The sequence below is a fragment of the Lagenorhynchus albirostris genome, chromosome 11 (assembly GCF_949774975.1).
Source record: "Lagenorhynchus albirostris chromosome 11, mLagAlb1.1, whole genome shotgun sequence".
Taxonomy (NCBI): domain Eukaryota; kingdom Metazoa; phylum Chordata; class Mammalia; order Artiodactyla; family Delphinidae; genus Lagenorhynchus; species Lagenorhynchus albirostris.
The window spans coordinates 34,273,719-34,298,898 of NC_083105.1; the positions used below are offsets into that span (position 1 = coordinate 34,273,719).

Consider the following 25,180-nt stretch of genomic DNA (forward strand, 5'->3'; position numbering starts at 1 on the left):
AAATAGTACTTCACACACTGTAGGTGTCAAAAAAAAAAAAATGTGCTGATTGAATTAAATTTATACAAAGCATTGAAGACGTAGAACTTCAATTAAAAAGATGTTATTTACACTGAAAAGAATTGAGTTACAGAAGCTCCAACTAATTATTAGAATTAATGAGGAAAACATTTAGAGAAGGAAAAAATAAGGAAGTGAAATTCAAACTTGATTCAAAAATGAGTTTTGTCTCTCATTTAAAAAATATAAGTTATTAGGCAAGGGACACTAAAATTTCAATTATGAAAGCAGAAGAAAATGAACATGGATACCACTGATTGGGGAAATTTTTGAAAAAAAAAATCTCACATTTTAGTTCTAAGTTTTAGTTCACAAATTCCTACTGACCAGATATATGGGTGTATTAAAAGAAGTCATTCTCTTCTAAAACATGAAGGATATTTAACAGCTGCCTAAACAATCCTTTGACAAAAGCTCCTGCATGTAAGCATAGTTCTCAGGGCCAAAGTGGAACAAGTTTGTCTTGGGAACAAAACGAAAAAGAGAGAACACAAAAGTAATAAAGAACAGAGTTATTATGAAGTCAAAGAATGTTTGTTTAGGACATCACTCATCTCCATCATCTGCTTGATTTAAAATTTTATTACAGAAGATGTCTAACTGCTGTAAATATTTTCCCACTAGAAACAGACACTTACTGGATTTAAGTACTTTTTCTGAAATTTAATTTTAAAAATTCATTTATTCTTGCCCTTCAGCCTTTAGGGCTTCCAAGCATATCCCTAAAGGTTGTAGGAACCACAAGGAAGATTCTAAGTGAGTACAAAGAGCAGATCGTGCTCTGATCCAAGCCATGGAAGCCATTTTCATTTCAATTAATTTACTTTGCCTTTATGAACTTAAGAGTCTTTCAAGGAGGTTGACATTTCACTCATCTGAAAAAGCCTGGAATGTGACAGGGGAAAGGGAGGAGAAGTAAATCAAAGGGGTTAGCAATTTTCCAGATGCAATGTATTTTTCTTCTCTTCTTTTCCACCAGAAATTTTAGAGAGCCTTCTGACATTTTAATTCCCTGTGCAAAACCACAGTAGCAAAAAATGCTTACAGCTTCTATGTCAAAAAACAAACACACACACGTGCACTTGCACATACTCATGAAATAAATACAGATTCCAACTGCTGCTCCTTTAACTGAAAATATTTCTTTGAGTGTATTTATTAGATGTTTGTGTGTACAGTTTAATTGACAATTTTAGTTTAAAAGCAACAGCGGGTTTTGTAACTTTCTTTTTCTCTTGTGTGTGATAATTAATTGCTGAGTCCGTGCTGGCTTTTTCATTAAAAAGATGGCATTTATACAAACTGTTCTTGTGACTGTATTTTAAATCACACCAGGATATTTCAGTTATCACCTTTAGCCACATGGTTTCAGGAAACGATGCCCGAATATTTCATGCAAATGCTGGTCATTTCCGAAGAGTCCTTTTTTCACGGAGTGGAAATTCACCAAAACATGTAGAGGTAAAAAAATCTTCAAGGCCTGTAGATAAATTCTCAGCAACAGAGGATATGCCCATTGTGTCTTGGAGCCAGAGAGGGAGAAACGCCAGTTAACTCCCCCAAACACCCTGCTTCAATATTTACCTGACAGCTTTGGTATCTTGACATTTTCCCCAGTGCATTTCCTCCTTTTTCAGGTATTATTTTACAAGGGATTTCTTGTTATACAGAACTAACATAAATCAATCTATAACAGAGGAATTTGTTTAATACATTTATTCTTTTCAGAAGCTGCATGATCATATTTCATTGACTCGTACAATAGAAAAAAAATCTTACTACTAAAACAGAGTTTGTGGAGACGGGTGCATGGTAAACCTATTTAGTCTTTTCAGAGGTTCATTCTTAGATTTTAATGTTAAATAATAACAACTATTCATTTAAGCTGGTCTCACTGTATATCTTGACCTTTAGCAATTCCACACACAGCAGCTTATTGTGGTATCCTTTAAATATGAGAAATAAGAATGTTTTACTTTGCCATTAAGAGAAAAAGAAAAGAGTACTGTATGTTACATGGCCCATGAAATATTGGCAGTGTGCTCCTTGGCTTTCATTCGAAGAACTGCGATACTGGAGGACCTCCTTTCAAACTCTGGCTTTGTTTCAAATGCATGTCCATTGGTAGCCCCGGTAAGAAGAGAGTCAGTGAAAAAATTGTTGAGGGGCACATGGCTGAACTGGTTCTGGTGGTTTGAAAACCCTGTGTAACTGGAATCTGTCCGAGGCGAGTGAGAGTAAGGTGTCATACAGGAGGAAGTGTCACGTGGCAACATGCATGAAGTGACCACAGAACCACCACTTGCATTTCCTGCCCACAGATTGTTCTGAATCTGGAATATATAAAACAACAAATATTACATTTACACGTTCTCACTTTTGTTCCCTTACTTTTGTGAAACTGTATTTACGAAGTTTTGTTAGCTGTTCATTTTTTTGTTAGTTGTTCAGTTGTTTGCTCCTGTTGGGTGGTCTGTAATTTCATTCTGAGTACATCAAGCAATTACTGAAAAATAGTTATTTGAAAGATTCTTCTAGTTTGTTATACTGGAATGGATCACCAAAACCCACATATTTGACCACATAAAATACTCTCAAAACATGTCAATCTCGAGTATTCTTTTTATAGTCATGATTTTTAAAATGAAATCTGGAAGATTTAGTCATGATTCCTGACCAATTCATGTGCTTAGAAAAGTGGTTAAGAATATGGTTTTAAGTTTAAATATAGTTTTCATCTTTCTAAACAAAATTACACAATTGCGTTTGTTTTTTTAAATTCCACATCTGGACTCTTGATGTGGTAGTTTGTGCTGGAAACCAATGCTGATACGAGGCTGTTTGTTCTTCAGAGATATTTTTGATCAAACTCATTTTGGAAAATGTTCATTGTTTCATTGTTTTTCATATCCTATAGTCTTGAATACATAGCTCTGTGAAAAGGACAATTATACACATATTTTAAACATTTATTCTATGATTTATATATGATATGGTGAGGTTGCAGCATAAGTATGACATGTAGAACAGATTTAGAATTCTAAAACTTGACTATTACCCAATAATGAAAGCACAATTGAGAAAAATATGCAAGTATTAGCAAAAATATCATATGAATATAAATAAAGTACTAGATAACATCTTATATAAGATTGAAAACTGGGTTATCATTTGTGCCCAAGAAATTCACATCTCATCTCACTAAATCTCTACAGGAAACATTTCAGTGCAATATTATCAGCAAATACAAATTTCTCTAAAGTTACTAGCATGTAAAAGAAACATTAAGTAGAATTTGTATACTATGAATTTTAAATAGGAGGTATATTAAACTAGCTATTTAAAGAAGGGCAAAACAAAAGTGATCACATGCATGACTGAGAAGCACAGAGAAAATCCTGATAAACGGCAGGAGCTGGGAAAAAAGGAAAATGTTGCTTGGTATAGCATGGCAGAGAGATGCAGCCTTAGAAAACGAAATTTAAAAATTACATGCCTTATACAGTATTATTACAATGGATTTAGACTAGAACACAACAACAATATATATGTTTATCCCATCTGACTTTCTTTTCTCTTTTAAAATCATAATTAGAATGGAATCATCAATTATTTCCACACATATACAAGAACTGTTTTCTCATATTTATTTTTACATAGAAATTTCAGTCTGCTACATATAGCCTCTGCTATAGTCTTACAACACCCAAGCTGAAGCCATATTTTTTAAGACAACTTATTTTCAATTAATAGCCAAAAATATGTTGATGAAACTTCTAGATTACACTGTAGAGATGTTACTCTGTCACTTAGAAAGGATCACAACCAGTTCTAAACTGAACAACAAATATTATCCCTTAGGTGGTGCTTCAGTGGTTGGCAAGATGCTCATTTTAGTATTGTTTAATAGTTCTTTATAGAAATATTTTCTAAGCTGCTTTAAATATGTCAAATCTGTGAGAGATACCTATAGACATCTAGCTAGCTATCTAGCTAGCTGTCCATCACGATTTGCATACATTATCAATCCTTAAATCGTCATGGGCTATGCTGTTTTCATTTTGGCTCACTTTATGTATCCCACTTTAGCCAAAGTATGATGATTGGTGCCAGTGACTGCTGAGTTATGTATCTCAAACCAACAGGAGGGGCTGTTAATGTCATTAGTCTGTCAAACTAGCTCTTCTAACTTGATCTGGGTGATTTTCCTCTGACATTCAATCAAACATTGTGCTACACTGCAAAAACCACAGTCATATGTCTGACAAAAGGGCTTTCAGGAAATGAAAGTGAACTTGCTTGCTTACTTTTGAAAAAATAAATGCAAGGCAAGATAGTGGTGGAGAAAGATTATTTACATTTTATGTTTGTTAAAGGATCCCTCAACTTATACACAGTGTTGCTAGAATTTATTATTAAAATCATCTACTTGTATTCCAAATGCATAGAAATATATTTAACAACTCAGTCAAAAAGAAAAAATAAGGAGAGTAAAAGCAAGGAAGGAAATCTATGAATTTAAATTTAAAATATTTTTCCCCTGAAAGGATTAACAGTAATCTATGTATAAAATGAAAAGAAATTCTCCACTTTCCACGACATGAGCAAATATTGTTATTTTGATCAAAACTTCTTACCTGACCATGATCAAGCAAGTTAAGTGAGTTACTTTTCATGAAATACAACATATAGAAATGTCTTCTGAACAGAACAGATTAATAAAGCAATTTACAAACAGCAATACTTTAGTTGGACTTGAGGGGATACCCAAATATTCTCATGGGTAGTGATGCTGTCATATGCTTTTACTGCTATGCCCTGTTTCCATGATCTCTATCACCCCTCTCTTCCCAGCCTTTCTTTGATTTTCAAATTTCTGGCATGTTTTCATTAGACTTTGGGGATCTAGTTGGTTTCTATATTAAAGTTAGATGCAAATCATAAAAAATAATATCCCCAGTGAACTGAGGTTTTGCTTCCTCTGAAGCATTCCCTCTGGATGTTTAAAACATCTGATGATGACGATCAAGATCACGCTCATGATAGCTAACAGTTATCAATTAATTACCATGTGTCAAGCATTATGTTAAAAGCATGATGAAGACTTCTAATCGTTTTGACATCGGAAAAGGTATGTGCTTTTACTATCCCCATTTCGTAAAAGGTACAACTATAGAACAAAGAGTTTAAGAATCTCACCCAAGATGGCATAACTGCAATGGTAGAGGTCAAATCTGAACCCAAGAAATCTTATAAATGCTACAATGACATAAAAACTAGTCTTATGAGTTGAAATTGTTATTTACTTATTAATAACCCTAAGTTTTGGGTTGTTCATAGACTCCACTTTCTGAAAGCAAAATTCCCAATGATCGCTCACAACCGTTTTCTCATCCCCAGGCCTAACACAGCATATGAAAAACCCTTTATATACATTTATTAAATAATGGAAAAATCTCTAAGAATATGAAATTTGGACTGATCCATCTTGCAGATGTAATCAAAGCTTTATGGACAATTTATGCTAATATATCTAAATTTTTTTTCCTGATTTGAATGCTAGAATCACCATACTACACAATCTTAACAGAAATCATGAAAATTACAAAGCTGGACCCTGTTGACTATATTTCCCTAGGCAGTTTTTTGGTTTTTTTTTTTTTTTCTGTTAAACACTTACTATCCACCACAGATGCATCTTCCTGGAGATTCTGATTCATTAAGCAGGGGGTGTGGCCGAGGGGATTTGTACTAAAATAATGGCAATAGTAATACACACAAGCAATTCCTAAAATCACCTAGGATCAGGAAACGCTATTGAAGTCCAGCTTCTTTCCAAATGCAAAAAACCCTTGTACATTTTCAATTATGTTCGATTCCTGTGATAAGAAGCTCACCCTGTTTAAAAAACATTCCATTCCCTTTTGGAGAGCTCTGTAAAAAAGTGACTGTTATCTTTCTCTATCTATCTCTTCTATGTCTGTCCCTTAAAATGATACAGAATAAGTAGCATCCTTCTTACATGGGAAAACCTTCAAATATCATCAGGTGACTATTATACAATCACAAGTCTCTTTCCTCTAAGGATTCCTCATATGACATGATTTCCAGACGGTATCATTCCAGTCACGTTCCTCTGGATATGCTAGAGGTTGTCAACACCCTTCACCCTTATTAACATCCAGCACTGACAACAGAATATAATCTAGATGTCGTCTGATCACTGTAGGGATAACCCAGCAGGTATCATCTTTGTTCTAGATCATCTACTTCTGTTAATATTTGAAGGCGATATTTGATTGAACAACAAAGTCGTTTGAGCTTGTGGTTTAATAAATCTACTGCTGTCCAAGTGGGCTCGTTCTATGCCTCCTCCACCCCTCCACCAATCCTATTCTTGTAAGTGATCATTTTAAAATGATGCGCTAGAATCGACACATATTGTCTAAAACTGCGTATATATTTGTCAACAGAGAAGTCATACAAAAATCTTACTCTCTGACTTATTAAAAAATACTGTATTTGCTGTTAAATTTTGGAATGAAAGAATGCACTTTTTTCTAAATAAGATCACTACTTTTCTTTTTTTTTAGACTAGTTTTAGACTAGTTCACTGACACCAAATAATTTTTTTGTAGGCTTCTAACTGTATAATGTTCAAGGGCTTTACAACCAGGAACAGCATTACTGAATTATGTCCAGATCCTTTTTTCACGTGTGCTTAAAAAAAAAAAGAAAAGAAAAATGAGACAAAAAGACTGCTTGCCTTTCCATTTTTTCTTCTTTGTGTTTAAAAGGAGTGGATAATCTAAAAATATTCAATGTTTTAATGCGGTTCACAGCATTTTTTAAAGTTCTGATGGTATGTTCAAAGCACTGTCCAGGGAACTTAGCCAACTACTTCCCATTAGCATGAATGGAAGTTCAGCTGACTTAGAACTCTCCACTTTGAACGTTTGCCCCTTAATGTTTTTCTAATCACGTAAAAACTTAATTATTCCATAACTTTGAATTTTGGAGGAAAGTTGATTTTTTTGTCTCTTTCCAAACAAATCAAATTCATTTAACATTCACTTTCCTTTCAAGGAATTAAAAGCAATGGCTAGGAAGGAGAGGGGTGATATATAAGTATACACATATATATTAAGAGTTCTTCACTGTGGATCTATATATGTCATGAATTGAATAGGGTAAATCATGGATAGGAAATTATAAATTTCATTTACCTTCATCATGGAAACTTGATACAGACATATTCTTTATATAACCAAAACTGTAAAGAAAATTTTAGTATGCTAAATTTGGTGTATATTTCTAATATATTTGCTGATTTTATTGTAGTGGGGAATTTTTCATACTTTTAAAAAACCTTTTAATGTAAGTTTATTAGTCTTTCCCTTAGTTGTAAAGTAGCATGATGTGTAAAAAAAAGCAAATAGTTTCCTGATTTATATGCTCTATATCCTACTGTTAGTGGTATTTATTGAGACACTAGCCAATGGAATTTAATCTGGATTTAATAGAAATACTGAAAAATGTGAGAATATATGAGTAATAACTGTTCCTTAATTTTAGAGCATCTCTAAAACCAACTAGTTTTCTACTAAAACAAGTTTATTTAACCTTACTCCTCTACATATACACTGCTTCTACCAGCCACCAACATCTACATGTACACACATACATAGACACACACACACATCACGATACACATATTATCCTATCCTCATACTACCCTCACATCACAGCCCCAACACTTCCCTGAGGGAGTTAAAAGGTTGCTATAAAAAGACAGAGATCAGGGATCCACAAAGAGGTATTTGTGATGATGTTATAGCAATAGCTTCTTTGCATTAAAATCTGAAAGTTGACTTTGGTTTTTCCTGTTTGACAGAATGTTTACATTTATTGACTACTCTGAATATTATTCAATACTTACTATATAGATTTATTACCACATTATCACTATATAATTTAATTTACCTGATTTCTTATATGGTCTCTTTTAAAAATGAAAACATCACTGTTTACAAAAGCAGTTCAATTTTTTAAGAGACCATTACATTCTTTATTAGCATATCTGTTCCTTTAAAATTTAGAGGGATAAAATATTAAAAGAATCATATGCTTAGTAACTTGTAGATATTTTTAGCTGTTGTCTAAACTTAGGGTCCCATTAACTTTTCTAGTAACTACATCAGTAAGCTGCTGGCAGGGAGAAGGGGTATAAGTGTTTTTCTAAATAGTGAATTTGCTACCAGTGAATAACACACACTGAGACTTTGTGCATCTGGAAAAAAAAAAAAATCCCAACTTGAATTAATTACGCAGTGAAAAGATCAATCTGAGCAAGTTTAGGTACTACCTGAGATAGAAATGAGGGTATGTTTTCATCAGTGCCCTCTTATTAATGGAATTGTAATGAAAAAAATTTAAGATAATATACAAATACTAAGATTTGGGGGGAATCAATTTACATTTCAAAAATTCCAAAAATATATGTTTTCAGCACATGGTACTATTAAGTTGAAGGGATTAGAAATTATTTATTCATCAGAAAAGGACCACATGTTAAGTATTCATTGCTACTTTGAGTTCTTAAATAAAATTTCATCTTAGAAATGTATACAGGGATTTGAAACAAGAAAGAATGCCTTTTCTGTTAAAAAAAATCACTATTAGATATAATAGTCATATGAGATTAATGAACTGAGAAGAAAATGCTATATAGAAAAAATAAAAGTATATATCTCATTAGTGCAAAAATTAAAAGCACTAAGTCTCATGAGAAATGTTAATGTCTGAAAATTTTAAGAATGATACCATATAAAGGTATTTAAATTTTGTATTATTCGAATAATATTTGAAATATGCTCCAAGTCAAAGACAGAGGAAGCGTTAAGAACATTTCTCGTTTCCTTTAGTGTTGAATGTGTTCTCAAATTTTGTATTAATTGTGATCATTTTTAAAAAAAGATTCATAGAAAATCTCACCCTACATGCCTTAAAATGAAACTTTTCAAATCAACTCACTTAAGGAGAGAATAAAATCATAGCACCTAGCATTTGTTATTTTTTTAATAATTATCCAGCAACAATTATCATATGAAGTATTTTCCAACTATTTGTCACCTTATTTTTCATGTATTTTAATACATGCATGGTAACTATTGCTGATTCATTTTTAATGACAATTCATCTATTAAAAATTTACAATTATAAGAAACAAAAATTATAATATAAATTAAGTTTTCTTTGTGAATTATTAACTTAAAATGTAAATCAAATATGCAAACACTTGAAGTATTTACACAGTATATTTTTAATCTTAGAGAGTCCCACATGGTGTCATGTACGAGATTTGAATTTATTCTTAAAATCCCGAGTAAAGTTATCAATTATATTCATCTTGTATTTGTGTTAACTATAATTTGAATTTTATTTTTGTGATTTTTAATTCAACTGTGCATTTGCACAAAAATTTTTTTCTATTTAACGCTCCACAATTTAAAAGAAAAAAGAAAACCCACAGACACATGTGGCCTAATAAATATGGCACACATAAAATTCTGGATTAAAGTATATCCTGAGGTTCACACTAACAATAATTGTTTGAACTGTAGGTTTTAATCCACAAGTCTGTTCTCATAGACTTCTCAGACTTTGATGCTTAATTTCCCCCCTGGTTCTTCTCTATTCTCCTATAAGGTAGTTTTTATATGTATGAGCAACATTGGCACTTCTCAATAATTTATTTTCATATTTATTACTTATTTTGGTAACCTACTCAATTTATTGATTTATTCTTTCCTCTTAAAATATAAAATATGTATGACCAATTCAGTTAAATACAATGCTTTAACAGTGGTCACTTATTAAAAGCAAAAAAAAACAAAAACAAAACAGCTAAGTTATTACGACTACGTAAAGTCTTCAAATTACATTAAATTTGAATATTACATTAAAAAAAATAAATCTTTCATAGTCAACAACATGAATGCACTTTACTTTTTTTGGAGGATATTCTTTACCTCTTTAAAGAACCTGTACTTTCAACAAAATAAAAGAATTATTCACGGTCTGTGTCTAGCTGCACCTTTACCTGATACTAACAAAATCTACCTCTTACTACACGTAACTTAGTTTTAACATACACATGTATGTGAAATAGTCTTTATATGTGTTTATATAAAATATATATGCATATATTTAATTAAATTAGCAACTTTATCCATTGTAAAAATTATATTAATTTGAATAAATTATGTCCTTCTATAATATTAAATATTTGTGCTTATAATCAGTGAGAAATTGTACAATACCACTATGACCTGCTGACGTGATGCTGTTAACATTTTTGTCCCTCCATTCATCATGAGGGAAGTTTTATTGTATCACAATATATGACCATCTTATTGGTTGTTTGACAGCTATGAGACTGTTCATTACACAATGCATCAAGTATAGCTATATTATTAACATTTTTTAAAGACCTTGGGATCTTTGTTTACTTCAAATATCTGGGAAAAAAAGAAATAATAGTGATAAAAATGTGATACTTTTTCTAAAGGTAAAAACTGCTCCAGAAAAAAAACAAAAAACAAACCTGCTCCAGATACCTTTAAATCACTAAACCACGGTGGTAAAAGAAAACAAGTTTCATATTCCTTATTTAGATTAAGCAAAGGTAAACATTAAGATTAGAACAGATACTTGTGAGAGAAGAAAGTAGGGTGCACAATATCTTCAAATCACTATTTTACAGAAACTTTAACATTTCCTTTTATTGTATAATAACAATGTTTGAAGTAGATTTGTTAAACTAGAAATATTATACAGCTTTCATCTGTTTTTTTAAATTACTCCAGTTACTACAAATTATCTATAACTTGAATCCAACTCTTGGTATGTTCAAACTCCAAGTGGCATATATTTATAAAGTCATCAATTAAACAACAGAAAGCAAAAATACTGCATGGGTCTTTTAGTGCATTTGGAAGATATAGATTTAATTATGATTCTCAATATATACTAAGTAAAACCTCATTGAAAATTTTGGTGGGAAGATCTTCAACGCTTTTTTCGAAATTTTTGATGAAAATATTTTCTTCATGAGAAAATAATTTTGGTGGATTAAGAATATACTCAAATTTTCCCAAAGCTACCATATTTGTTCATCCTAATTTAAAGAAGAAAGTGTATTTAACTGAATTTGATCTTTCTCTAGATCCCCAAATAGTAAATATACTCACAGATTGGATGAGCTTAAATGCTACAACATAAGGGAAAATTCAAACCACTTAGCTACCTCTCTACTGCAGAAAAAAATTAATAATGATTAATGGCTATCATAGAACCATGACTATTGAGCACTCATTATGTACTAGGCAATATCCTAAGAACTCTGCATAAACTATTTTGTTTAATCCTCACAAATAACATATGAACTTGTATCACCACTTTATAAATGAAGAGAAATGTTCCTAGAGGTTAATTTATTTGCCAAAGGTCTAAAAATCTATTAAGTGGAAGAGCCAGGATTTGAATCCACAACTCCCTAATTGTGCAGCCTACAGTCATACATGAATCCATGACCCATCCCAAATCTCAGGATTTAGCTGCAAAGACTGTTTAGAAATCACTCTAATCCTCTCCAAAACAGAAAAAGTATCATCATCATCATCATCACCATCATCATCATCATCATCTACACTACTAAGACCACCAACTCTAGCACCAACAATACCTCAATCTTACAAATAAAGACTCTGAAGATCAAGGAAGTCCGGAGACTTACCCAAAGTTACTCAGCTAGTAAATGATAAAGTTAGTGTACTTTTAATCCAAACTAAACCTAATGGTATGAAATTAGCTCTTCTTTAAGAATGAAGGCTGCTATAATCTCCTAGAAAATGTTTATAAGTTAACAGAAAATATTTTATTCACTAAAATTAATTGTTTTAAAAATGCTTTGGTTTTGGGCTTCCCTGGTGGCACAGTGGTTGAAAGTCCGCCTGCCGATGCAGGGAACACGGGTTCGTGCCCTGGTCGGGGAAGATCCCACATGCCGCAGAGCGGCTGTGCCCGTGAGCCATGGCAGCTGAGCCTGCGCGTCCAGAGCCTGTGCTCCACAATGGGAGAGGCCACAATAGTGAGAGGCCCGCGTACCGGGAAAAAAAAAAAAAAGCTTTGGTTTTGATAAATTAGAAACAAGTTAGAATCTAATGTTGATAGATATGTGCTTGCTTCTTAAACTCAAGGACAAAATTATGTAGGTCTCTAATTGGTTTGGTTTTCTGGGTCTAGTTTGCATCAAGAAGTGTTTGCAGAATTTGTAATATCTAGTTTGTAATCTGTCCACAAAGCAGGAGATTTTGTCTGGATCATTTGTATAACCTCTGTGCCTAAAACAATACCTGGCATATATTTGTTTGATAAAATGCAAACAACTCTGCAAGAAAAACAAATTAAGCTGCAAGGGGTCTACAAAATCTTTCTAGTCTATTCTTTTCAAAGAGGAAAAGTTAATTGCTTAAGACCACAGAGCTGGTTAATATCAGAGATTCAGAAACCATCTGTTTTATTAAAAATAGACTAGTTTTTGTTTTATAATGTACTCCTGAACAGTGAAGTGAACCAGTACTTTTTTTCACATCTACTCAGTGTATACATAATTTGCTTAATACTGTGGTGATACAAATGTGAATAAGAACTGAATCATCTTTTAAATACTTTACATTCTAAATGTGTAGGAGACATTTTACACAATCCACCACAATGTCAATGAGAAAGTGATGCACTGATTGAGGGAAAATTGAGAGGAAGCTTCATGGAAGAAATATGGTTTAGGTGAAGGGAAGGGAATTCAGGATAGAGGGAAACAGACTTAGCACAAGCAAGGAGACTCTTTTCTAAAATATCATGTGTTGGAGAATATCAAGTAATTTAATTTAGCTATACAGTGTTGACAAATAGCAACTGATATTGTGACCCAAAATAGAGCTTTAAAAACTAACAGCTTTTCACTACATCAAAATATACTACCTTTAGAGTACATTACTACTGACATCACAGCACTCACTTTCTTATTTGTTTGTTTGCTATCACATATGATGAGTAAGTTTAAGAAAAAGAATATATTAAACAGTCTAAGAAGTATCTACATTTTAAAAATGTTTTATATTATTATTTTACAAATTTAAAAAATGAAAGCATTTTTCCTTACCAAAGTAATGCGATGCTTTAGGGTCAAAATTGAACTATTTCAACACCGTGTTGGATTAGGGAGACTCCAACATAATGTTGCATAAAAAGCCTGGGACTCCTAAACTCAAGAAACTTGGGCTCAAATTCAATGAGTTAATGGCTATAAGAAGGAAGCCTGGCTTAAAATAAGCCCTCAACTGGTAGTTACTATTTTTACTGTTACAGCTGTTGTTACTATAGTGTAATGAAGACCAGTGGAAACAAAGTATTTAGAACATTTTAGAAAATATTAATTACTATTCACAAATAAACATTATATGTTATATACATATACCTTTATGCTAGGTAAGATTATGATACACAGGCTTATTATTATGAGCAGGCTTAAGGAGATCATTTTGTAAACCATTTCTGGTTTTGATGTATTTCTGTGTATGCTTTTGTTTCCCTGCCAAATTGCTAATTCTTTATTTCTGTCCTGCCGCCAACATTTTCTAGTTCCAACATTTTGTAATTAATAATTTTTTTTCTGTAATTAGTAACAGTAACCAAATTCAGTGTCTTACTGCATTGAGTTGGTTAGGCTCTATTTCAGTTCCTATTTTTCCCATTATAAACTTCTATTTTTAAGCCACATAATAAAAAAAAAATTTCCTTAGGCTGAGTCTTGAGACATGATTTTTGCATAATTATTTTTTTTCAAACAAACTAAAAAATGTCAACCATATATTTTTAAGTTAAAATGGAATTTTCCCCTGACTTTATCCAATACCTACAGTGGGGAGTGGGAGATGCTTGATTTCAGAATTTTTGGTAACCAAACATTAAATGACTTACCAATACAGAAAAGTAGTGTGGATTCATCACTATTGATTTTTATCATTGTTAATGAACTGCACTGTCAAAATAACTTCAACATATGATCTCTGCATTCCCATACTTAAATTATGAGGTGGTGTAACCAATGTATATAAGTTATGGAGAAGCCACAAGAAGAATTAGTGCAAATTCTGTTATCTGTGAGGGGAATTTTTTTTTTAATTTATCCTTTGTTGGAGTGAAAAAGACTATCAAATGTACAATTTGATTTTACCATTTCCTTTCCTGCCTGAGCTACTAGGTGACCTCATTCTGCTAATCGTTAATGTCACAAGCTATGAGGCACAATAACATAGTAGCAAGATAATTTTAGGAAAAAAGGGTGACTAGTTATATTGTTATATTAAGCTTTTGTATAGAGCTTAATTGGTCCAGGCACTATTCTACATGTTTTATGATATACTAAAGAAGAAAGGGGGGTTAGAGATAAGGCAACCAAAAGCAAGGAGCAGAAAAGTGGCAAATAGAAATGGTAACAAGGAAAGGAATGAATATTGAAATAATAAGGTGAAAAAAAGACACATCACAGTCAAGTGTTGTGGGACATATCAGTAAGACTGTTTAAAGTCCATTTGAAAAGAGTTCATAATTTGTGACTTTATTATTTCTAAAGTCACCAACAGTCAAGTAGTTCAAAATTATACGCGGTATATGCCATCTCCATTACTTTTTTAATTGTTATTTCACTGGTTGTGAGAACATTCTCTGCTCCCCTGAACTAAACTGCAATTTGAATAATGCAACTTAAGCTCCTTTGGTATTAGTTAATCATTCAATCATTCAAACATATTCCCTGGGAGAGACAGTCTATTGTGGGAGTTAGGATCTTGCCCTTGAGAGCTAGACTGGCTCTGCTCAAATCTGGGTTCACTACCACTAATGAAAGTGAGTAAATACCTCACCTCTCTGTGCCTCAGTTTCCTCATAAGAAAAATGGGAATAATCAACAACACCTACTACATAAGGTTGTGGTAAGGATTAAATGAGTTAATATATGGAACCTAGTTAGAACAGTGCCTGACAGTAAGGGCTACAGTCGTGTTAACAGCTAGGAAAATAGCAGTGCCTGATCTCACGGCACTTACAGCCTAGAGGACAAACATCCTCACAGCACTTTGTTTAGAACTCAACTAGGACACTCAAAATATTTGGTGAATAAAATTTCATTAGCCCTGTGATGTTAAGTAACCAGGAGTATATACATGCTTTTAAAATAGGAGAAAATATAAAGGAGCTACTTTAAGATAAAATTTTTAAAGTGAAAGAAACAAGATTCTTCTTAAGGTAGGTATGGGCATTTATTCAAAAGGTACCCATAATGTTGGTCTTCTGGCAAACTGCAGTGGCAAGGCTTAGCTGTAACAGTCTTTTATAGACTAAGGAACCATTTGTGTGATCACAGACCAATTTTTTTTACCTCATCTGGGTCTGGTTTCCTGACTTCTAAAATGAAGGAATTGAACTAGGTGATCTCTAAGGCTCTTGTTTGCATATAATATTACATTAATAAATTTGGTGGATTTATCTGGAGGAATGAAGTTCTCAAAATAGGGTTTTAAAAAATCATGAAAGGCACAAGAACAAAAAGATAGCATGAAATTAAAGGACTGAATTCATGCTCACAGGGTATGAATTTACAGTTAAAGAAAACAAATACCCTTAAGTTTGGGGCTGAGATGATTTGTTTACTGGACTATCAAGGTATTCTACCAGCATATATGTTACGTATTTGTTTTCAAAGTAGTCTGTTACAACGCATATCATTAAACAATCAGGAATGAAATAACAGATGGTTTAAAAGTTCCTTATAATACACATGTCCTTTATCACGTATCAAATACAATTTTGAATATTATAATTCAGTCTTAGGAAAAAGTAATACCCAATTAGAAAGACAAAATTTATTTATGTGAATTACAAAGTATGAAAAAAAACCCTCTCTAAATTAAAAGGAAAAAGTATAGGAAAAAGAATTTCTAAATATTCTTTGAAATGAGATGAGAGCTCCCATTATAAAAGAAGTCTTTCTTAACATGATACATTCAAAAAATTATGTCCAGTACTAATTCTATATATGTTTTATGTCACAAAGGGCTAAATGTTTCCTTGAAACAATGAGCAAATTCAAAGCTGAAAAGACAACATAGTTTTAAGTGGAACTTAAAACTGAAAAAAAGATGGTTTTCAGTGAAACTGAAGGTGTCACAGGCCACATGTGACACCAGGTTATGGTATGGTTCATAAAACAACAGCCACAGAGATAGCATGCCAAGCAATGCTTTATGTATTTTAAAAGTTAACAAAGGGAGTGAGTAGAGAAATTAAAAGACATACTACTGAATGATGCTACTTAAGTTGTTTCAATGTATACCAAAGAAGAGACCCTGAAATATTTTTAAATGAATGGCTCTAGAAAAATAAATTAAAATAAATAAATAAATATTTTAGTAAAATAAAAATCTAACAAACATGGAAAAATTCTTTTGGAGATTAAAATTTTCATTCTTGGCTATTAGATATAATAAAGCTTATACTAGCCCTTTTAAGAATATACAAACCACACCTATGCCTCTCAGTGTTCTGTGCAGTTTACCATACCTGTGGATAGCTGTCAGTCCTTGGCAAAACTGATATGTCATAGGTGGCAGCAAAGTGGCTTTTAGCTTGCTGGATTTGGCCATAACGTTCTCTTTTTCTCCACTTGGCCCTTCGATTTTGAAACCAAACCTAATTTTTTAAAAAAGTAGAATTTTAGGCAAGGAATAGTTGATAATGCAAATATGATGTTCAAAGACTTCAAATTAGAAAGGTAAACCAGGTCAACATAATTACTAAAAAGGGAATTTTTTAATATTAGAAAAGGATCCACAAATTTTACTTTCTATTTTACCCTGACAAGTGCCATGTCCATGAGGCAATATAATTTAATACAAAGAGACAAGACATTTTCAAAAATTTATTTAATACATCTGAGCCTCTGTTTTTTCATTTACAGAAAATAAAAAAGAATTAGATTATATGACCGTGAAGATTCCTTGTATCTTCAAATTATCACAGATAATAATCCCTCTCTCAGAGAATGCTGCAAGTCTGGAAGACATTCATAACTTTTTAGTTTGGGGCTATGTATACAACATTAACCCAGCCAATCTATAACCAAATTAATATCTGGGTCTGTCAAAACAATTGGCTCTTCTGGGTTGTACCCAGACTTAGAAAAACTTAGAAAAATGTAAACATAAAGATTATATCTAAAACAAATGGCATCAGCAGAAATATCATGATTATTTAGAAACAAAAACCATTAGGATTATATATTATATTGATTATGATAAAGACTTTGGGTAAAATGGTATCATCTGAAGCTGAACTATGGTTTTAAAATATACAAATTGTTTATTATGTAAATGACACCACTTACTTATTTTCTCTTATAGAAAATGCTCATAAAATCTTCAAAATCATTTATCCAATTTAAAAGACTTACGGGTAATGTAAATTAAAAAAGAAACAGAGCAGGTATAATCAACTGTCAAGAAAGCCTGTGAGTTAGTACGGCCTCTACAGGGTCACTAAACTGCCTTCCAAATCTCTCTAATTAATTGCATAGATGAAATATCCATTATAACACCTATCTCCCTCAGAGGGTTAAATATTAACTAATTCACACTTGTAGCTTTCCAGAATCATCATTTTAATATTTTAAGGTATTAAAGCTCTCTTTAATACAGCTCTCTATACAGAAAATTATATTCAATATGTATAATTTGATATTCAATATGTATAATTTACATAAGCAGCTTTCAGGAAGCTCTTTAGTCTTTACAGAACTATATTCAGAATATAAAATACTTAGGAAAGAAGCTGGAAATGAAGTATAAAAATGCAAATTGTAAAAAGCCTTTCATTAAACTTTATTTGAAATTTTTACTCTTTTTCATATTCAATTCTAATCTTTTATATCTTTACCTTCACACTTATGGAGACATATTAATACTCAGTTTGGTGCGTAAGCATGTATTGTAAATTTAAGATGGCACTTTGAAGAGTTTTCAGCAATTAAAAGAAGGCAAAGACAGCTACCTGTTCAGATGGTTTCTTAGAACACTGCTGGGAAGTGTGTATTATCCACTATATTCAGGGCTTAAGACAACATCAACAACAAAGCAAAACAGAACACACTTTCTTGCTCTCTCCACAGCAGGAGCATACTGAGGGAATTTAGTAATGAGGGCTTTTCTACTGAGAAAAAGACCTTGACAGTCTCCTTAAAATGGGTGCCAATTACCACTCTGATGTGAAAAGCAGAAAAGAGAACCATCTGAGTAAATTAGGTTCAGGCTGGCTCTCTATGCATGTTCTTAGACAAAAATTAATCAGAACTTGCTGAAATGATAAGGGGAAAACATGCTTTGTGCACAGCTGATCACTGTGTGTGTGTAAACACATTTTTCTATGGTTACAAGTATAACTAATTTACATATATGAACACAAGACCAAAAAACACACATGTGGGGGGCTTGTGTTAACACTTGACAGTTCTAAAATTCTTCCTTAGCGTTGACTTTCTATACATTTACTTCCTGAACTAAGATAAAGTAACCATTTGTCTCCGCAAACTAAAGCAAAAATCTGCTGCTTGGTATTCCTGCACCACCAGATGTTGTCTTTACTGATGTATAAGGGCCTTACAATGGCTCAATCTTCAGGAGGAATACTATTACTCCACTCAGAAAAATTTTTTTATTTATTTCTCTATTCTAGTGGTTTATGGGAATTTCAAAATTCAAATTATTTTATTTGGAGTAGTAAAAACACACACAAAGAAAAAGGTTATTCTCCTGAATTATTGTTACTTAGGAACTAATAAAATATAGTTTCAAATATCAAGGCTAGTAAAAATAAAATACACTTAGGAGGTAGAATTTTACCCAGTATTTTAAAATTTTTTTCAAATTATTAAGAAATTTAGTATATTGAATCATCCAATTTTATAATTTGAATATAACATATAGATATAATTTAACTGAATTTATATATTTAAAAATTACTTTAAGATTATTATTCCTATTGCCTCTGCAAAAATCATATAAATTATCTAGATTTTTAAAATTATAATGGAAGGGCATGTATTGGCAATTCCTGGGGCGAGAAAATTGTAGATGAACTATATGATCTTTCTTTAATTATGTATAGTGAAAATAGTTTATGGTATACATAACAACTGGGAGTTTGTGAGACTGCTTCATTTTTCCTTGTTTTATTATAACCCCAACCTCAGTAAAATTATAGACGTATGGACCACTATACAAATAAGTTACCAATATAGGGTATCTAACCCCAAAAGAACTTCAACGGCTGATAAAATAGAAAAATAAAATACATGGATTACTAGATTGAATAGCTATGACTAGTTTTTTGTCCTTTAAAAATCACTTTTTGAAATCAGAAATTTGTTCATATTCTGTTCTTTTAAAATAATCATTAGTTTTTATGCCTATGTAATAATTCAAGTGTTCTTTTCTTTTATACTTGTGTGCGAGCTGTCAAATCCTTTGCAAGTAAAAAGTAACTTTAGTAGACTTACATGCTACACTTACATACTACACCGTTCTACATCTTCAGTAGGAGAATCGGTTTCTTCCTTTGTAGTAAAACACAACTATGGATCAAACACTATCCCCCCTCCAACTCCGCCCTCCAAACACACACACACCCAAGCCTTCATTTGGCTCCTACCTGGACCCTGGCCTCAGTCAGCTCAGTCCTCAGAGCAAGCTGTTCTCTGACGTATACATCCGGGTAATGGGTTTTCTGAAAGACCTTTTCCAGCTCCTCCAGCTGCAAGCTGGTAAAGGTGGTTCGGTGTCTCCGTTTCTTACTGCTGGATACGTTGCTGTCACATTTATCCCCAAGTTCATCCAGTTCTCCCTTCTCTGGCATCCCTTTCACGGGAGACATCCGGAGACTGTTACAGTTGTCCATAGCTCTATTTAGTTCGGTGTGAAGAGGCTGTCCTTCTACTTTAGTGATCCCATAGTTCACTGTACCCAAAGGGGGAAAACAACAGTTCTCAGGATTGCAAAACATGGATGAAGGACTTAAGTTGAAGTAATTTAGAGCATCAGACAAGCGGTCCATTATGATTTATTGTGCCAGTATTAATTTGATCATCACATTATTAATTCACTTTGGGCAGGTTTAGAATCATCTAAAAATGTGTACATGGAACTCATATAATTTGTCAAAACACACAGTTCTATTTTCCAGGATTAATGTAATGTGTATGCACATAATTTATAATCAAATTAAAAGATGCTCTAGTTCAAAAAAATCTAAGTGAGCCAAATTTAATATGTCTTATTTATTCACAGCAGACAAAAGTAAGCTACTTACATGGCTCAAAAAGGATATTTCAATTTTAAATACTATCCGTAAACCAAAATCCAAACTCTTTTCAAAAGTTATGTTTCTCCTCCACACAAAACCTATGGACTATAGATTTAAGATATGGTATTGTTTCCTACTGTATTTCCAATATTTCAACTGTATATCATACCTGCATTTACATTTTTTATTTCAAAAAGCGACCTACTAAGTTAAAAAATGAATTTTCCATCAGTTTCTGTGTGTGTTTCCTACAGAAAATAATAAGATTTAGGTAGACTTCTTTAGCTTAAAAACTCATTTGCAGTTCTTTCTAAATTTGTCAAATTTATGCTTAACTCATGAAACATGTTTTAAGACAGAAAGCTTTACTCTTCCCTCTAGTAAAGCACGGAAATTAAAACATCTATTAAAAGATTACAAAGGATGTCATCTGGCATTCTGTTTAGGGGTGCTTTAATTTTAGTGATTTCCTCCAGATTTGAGTGCATGCTTGGCAGTATGATATAAAACGAAAATATATGGTGCCACACACACACACAAATGTAATGGAGGCACATAATGCCACGGGAAGCATTTTTCTTAAGTCAGCCCTGCCACAACAATGATTTCCAATGAATTGTTATACTTTTTTCGTTTCTATCTTAAAATTCTCTCATGATGTATTTTTACAACTGCTTTAATCATCATACAAATGTATTAAACTCTAGTACCTAGGTAACTTAAATACGGAAGAGTATTTAGGCAAAAAAAGATGTGAGGTAAAACTGAACAGAAAGAAGAGCCTGGACATTAACAAACAATACGGTTTTGTCTCCGCGGGCAGAGTTAAATGGGGAACTGCGGTAATTAGGGATGGGGGAGGGGAAGCAGGCGTGAGGGTAAGGGCATCTCAGGAGAAAGACTTCCTAAATTTAGCGGACTGCTTGTTGCCTACATTTATCTTACTTAATACTTTCCTATTAAAATCCCTCCTAATAGTATGATGTTCTTTAAAAACTTGATAAAGTATCAAAAATCACCTATTTCTCTTATTTTTGGAATCCCGACAATTTAAATAAAAATTATGATTGAGTCGTATCCAGCTGTCAACAGAGGACATTTCAGAACCATTTTTTAAAAATCCTGTCCATAGAAATAACTTTATGTATACTCTATAAATTTCAAAATAAAAATATTACAATGTGAAATACAGCCAGAAAGCCAAAACTTCAGTGTATTAAAATAAATTTTTTTTGCGTCTTCCTAAATAAATGACTGAGATTTAACTGATTTTCTCTATTGTTTGCGCCTTTATTTTTTATTTAACCTTGCAAGTCAAAAGTTACTTGCAACGTTTAACAAAATAAGTAAAATATACGAGGTCGTTTTTTAAGCTTATTGCGTACTAGGTATTTAGAAAAGGAGCTTCTATGAGCCGGTGCCTTGCCAGATTTTGAACTACCATTAGAATAGGGGGCGGCAGGCTTGCTGTAAATATTTCACACTTATTTCGTTTGTTATTTTAAAACAACCCGCTCCTTACAGCTTAACCGTTGAATATATACAATGATAAGGAAAAGTCCTCTTGGAATTGTAAACTTGCTTTAGCTGTCGCGATCTAAAAAAAATAGGTTTGTATTGGGTTACAAGATAGAAAAGATAGATGGTTTGTTTTGATAACATTTTGACTTTGAGATACTTGGCCATCCAAAGTTAAAGATTTCATCCAGAAGCATTCCGAAAGTCTTCTGAGGTGACTTCTACGTGGAGTCAGAAAAATAGACAACGCAGAATTCGGGAGTGAGTGATTATATTGAAGATTCTTTGCCCGAAGCTATTTCAAGTGATTTGGCGTTTAACAAAAATGTATGTTGTTGTATCGCAAACCCAAAGAAGTAGAAATCACAGATCCCCACAAGCTAATCTAGTAACCCTCTAACTTCACAAAGAAAAATATCATTGCGTCTTGAAAAGTAAAAAACATTTTTCACCTAAGTTTTCTTATTCGTGACGGTAGTGACGTCCTCTAACGAGCTGTGATGGATTTCAGCTCCTCCTGCCTGGGCAGCTCGGCGGGCTCGCAGAGGAAGCGCGCTGTCTTGACTCAATTACGCTCTATTTAGCGCCCTATCAGTTTACGGCGGGGTCCTGGATAGAGGGACTCCAGGACCCGTGGAGGACAGCAAAAGGAGAACCGCGCGGAAGTAACCGGGTGCGGGTTCCTTCCTTGGGTCTGCAGCAACCAAAACTCCGCTTCCTAAAATAAGCAGCGTTCCACTGCCTTCCTCCGCCCTCCAGCTCTCTCGCTCCCCCTCCCTCCCTCCCTCCCTCCCTCCCTTCCTTCCTTTTTTCCTTCCTTCTTCCTTCCTTTCCTCACTCCCTGCCCCGACCACTCCCCGCACTCCGGATTTGCGGGTGGGCTTCCGCGACCCCGGCTGGAGCAGTGGACTCACCGCTGCCGTCCTGACAGGGCGAGGTCCTCTCCAGGCGCACGTGATGCTCGGCGCGGGGCAGGGGCCCGAAGGCCTGCACGCATTTGCCCGCCGACGCTTTGCTGTAAAAGGACTCATTGTCCAGCGTCTCCATAACGTGCTCCAACGCGCCTCCTGCGCCCATGTAAAAGTTACTGTTTTTACTCGGTGGGCTCTTGAGGGCAAACTTCTCGCTCAGAAACTCCATAATCCTGGAAAGCTGTCTCGGAGCTACTGGAGCTCGGAGGCTGGAGCGCGCTGGGGGAGGGAGCGAGGGGGCGGGAGGAGGGAGGGCCAGAGAGGAGCGAAGGGGAAGCAGGCGCTGCGGCGCGGGGAGCTGCCCGGCTCCGAGCCCTTTAAGACGTCCCGGCTGGAAAGGGGGCACCCGAAGTTGCTTTTATATCTTGAAACTCAGCTGGGCTCCTCGGGCAACCTCCCAGTTCTAATGAATATGAAAATAGGCAGGCGACTAACTCCACCCCGGACTCCCCTCCGCCCCCACCCCACCCCCATCTTCCCCCACTTACCCGGGAAGGGCGCGTCCAGGCCTAGGTTAGACAGACAGCTCCATTTCAGACAAATGCCATCAGGGATGAGGCCACGACACCCAGAAACATTGCCGTCGCGACAGTGGACTGGCATTTCGGAAGAGCTCGGTGAGATCGCAAAGCAGTTAACCCTCCACTCCCCGCTCTCTGCGCCCTCCCGGGCCGCCCGCCCGGCACCCGGTCCCCACCCCACCCCCACGCCGGCCACTCACTACCAGAAAGATTTAGAGGCGTCTTACGAACTTGAAAGGAAGTACTGCTCTAAAGGGCTTTTACTTCATCCGTAAATCGTTTATGTGGAAGATCCACATTGATCCGAAGCCCAAGAAGCCGGGTACGTTGGCAGCTATTAACTGGGATGGCCGTGGTATAGGGGCCGCTTCTCCTTCCAATCCCGAGGAGCTCGGCGTCCGGGGGCTCTCGGCGCTCACGAACTCGTGGCCTTTTCTTTCTTTCTGGAATGCGGTGGCGTGTGGATGTGGTGGCAATGGGAGAGGAAAGCCGAGCAAGAGGCACTGAAAACATTATACCGATACCAACCTGATTTCCCCACCCTTCTTCCACCCCTCCCCTTGGTCCACAATTTTATCATTAGATCCAGATTATTTTAAGAAACCCCGATAGGAAGAGTACCTCCTAAGGGCCCCTAGTATAGGCCAGAGAGAGGTTCGTTACACAAAGGGGTTTAAGTACGAGGAAGGCCTTCAGGGTGGTTTTCAAAAGATTATTATTTTACTCTTAAATGGTCGCGGTCGAGTTTGAAAAGCGCGTTCGGGGAGCGACGGGCGCGCGCGGAGCTGGGCCAGGACCCCGGTCCCAGCCCGAGGGGATGGTGGGAGGCTGGGGAGCTGGCCGCTCCCTGAGGGCAGGCAGCACTGCGGAGTTGAAAGCCCCTCTGTGAGGCTTCGGGACTGCCTTTGGTTTCGGAGGAGCCCGCCGCGTCGGACGGAAAAGCGTTCAGCGCCTTGGGCAAAGAAAGGCCGCCATTAGCAACAGGCCTCTTAAACTGGCAAATAGGGTGAAAACTCCCACAAGTTGGGGACTACGAGTTGCGCCCTCCAAGGGAGGCCTCTACCCGACGGCCTTTTTCGCACAGGCCCTTGCAGCGCCCGTCGCGTCTCCCCAGGACAGCCGGGCAGTCACCCCGCGGCCTTGGGCACGCGGGGCAGCCCCGACGCAGGGGTGGCGAGGCCAAGCCCAATTCTGGCGAGCCTCCGGATGGGCTCGGGAATTTCCACTTTCTTCGGGGTGTTGGCTGTCCTAGGACTCACTGGGAGACCCTCTTCGAGGCCAGCATGGGCCGCAGCCGGGGAAGAATTGTGGAGCGCTGCGCACCTCAGAGCGGCGCTTCAGCACTGCCCAAGAAGCGGGGCCGGTCCTAAACCCAGATCCGGCCGGGTGGGACCCGAGCAGGCGCCCCGGAGCAGCAGCCTCCATTCTCCCAAGACGCTTCTCCCGAGCAGGGGCGCAAGCTCGATTCACGTGGCGCCGCGCTCTGCACGGCCTTGAGCGCGCACTCAGGTTCTCGCGAGTTGACACCATTCCTGAATGATACAACTTTAGCTGTATTGTTACTATCTCCGGAGCCGTGCAGCCGGCACCAAACACTAACTGTTAAATCTCAAAAGGGGCGGAAAGCTTTCAGGG

At 35.4% G+C, this 25,180-nt stretch overlaps 1 protein-coding gene across 1 annotated transcript in view; it reads right to left on the reverse strand.

Annotated features, from left to right (window-relative positions):
* Positions 1 to 627: 627 nt before the first annotated feature.
* The window catches only part of ALX1 (ALX homeobox 1), a 28,860-nt gene continuing 4,307 nt past the window's right edge, over positions 628 to 25,180 (reverse strand). Inside the window, exons 5-10 of the mRNA XM_060164809.1 lie at positions 23,777 to 23,988; positions 23,513 to 23,620; positions 22,968 to 23,427; positions 19,885 to 20,189; positions 16,744 to 16,872; positions 628 to 2,393 (exon numbers count right to left, since the gene is read on the reverse strand). Coding sequence (XP_060020792.1) covers positions 2,073 to 2,393; positions 16,744 to 16,872; positions 19,885 to 20,189; positions 22,968 to 23,193 — 981 coding nt within the window. The 5' untranslated portion in view covers positions 23,194 to 23,427; positions 23,513 to 23,620; positions 23,777 to 23,988 and the 3' untranslated portion in view covers positions 628 to 2,072. The remainder of the gene's footprint in view (positions 2,394 to 16,743; positions 16,873 to 19,884; positions 20,190 to 22,967; positions 23,428 to 23,512; positions 23,621 to 23,776; positions 23,989 to 25,180) is intronic.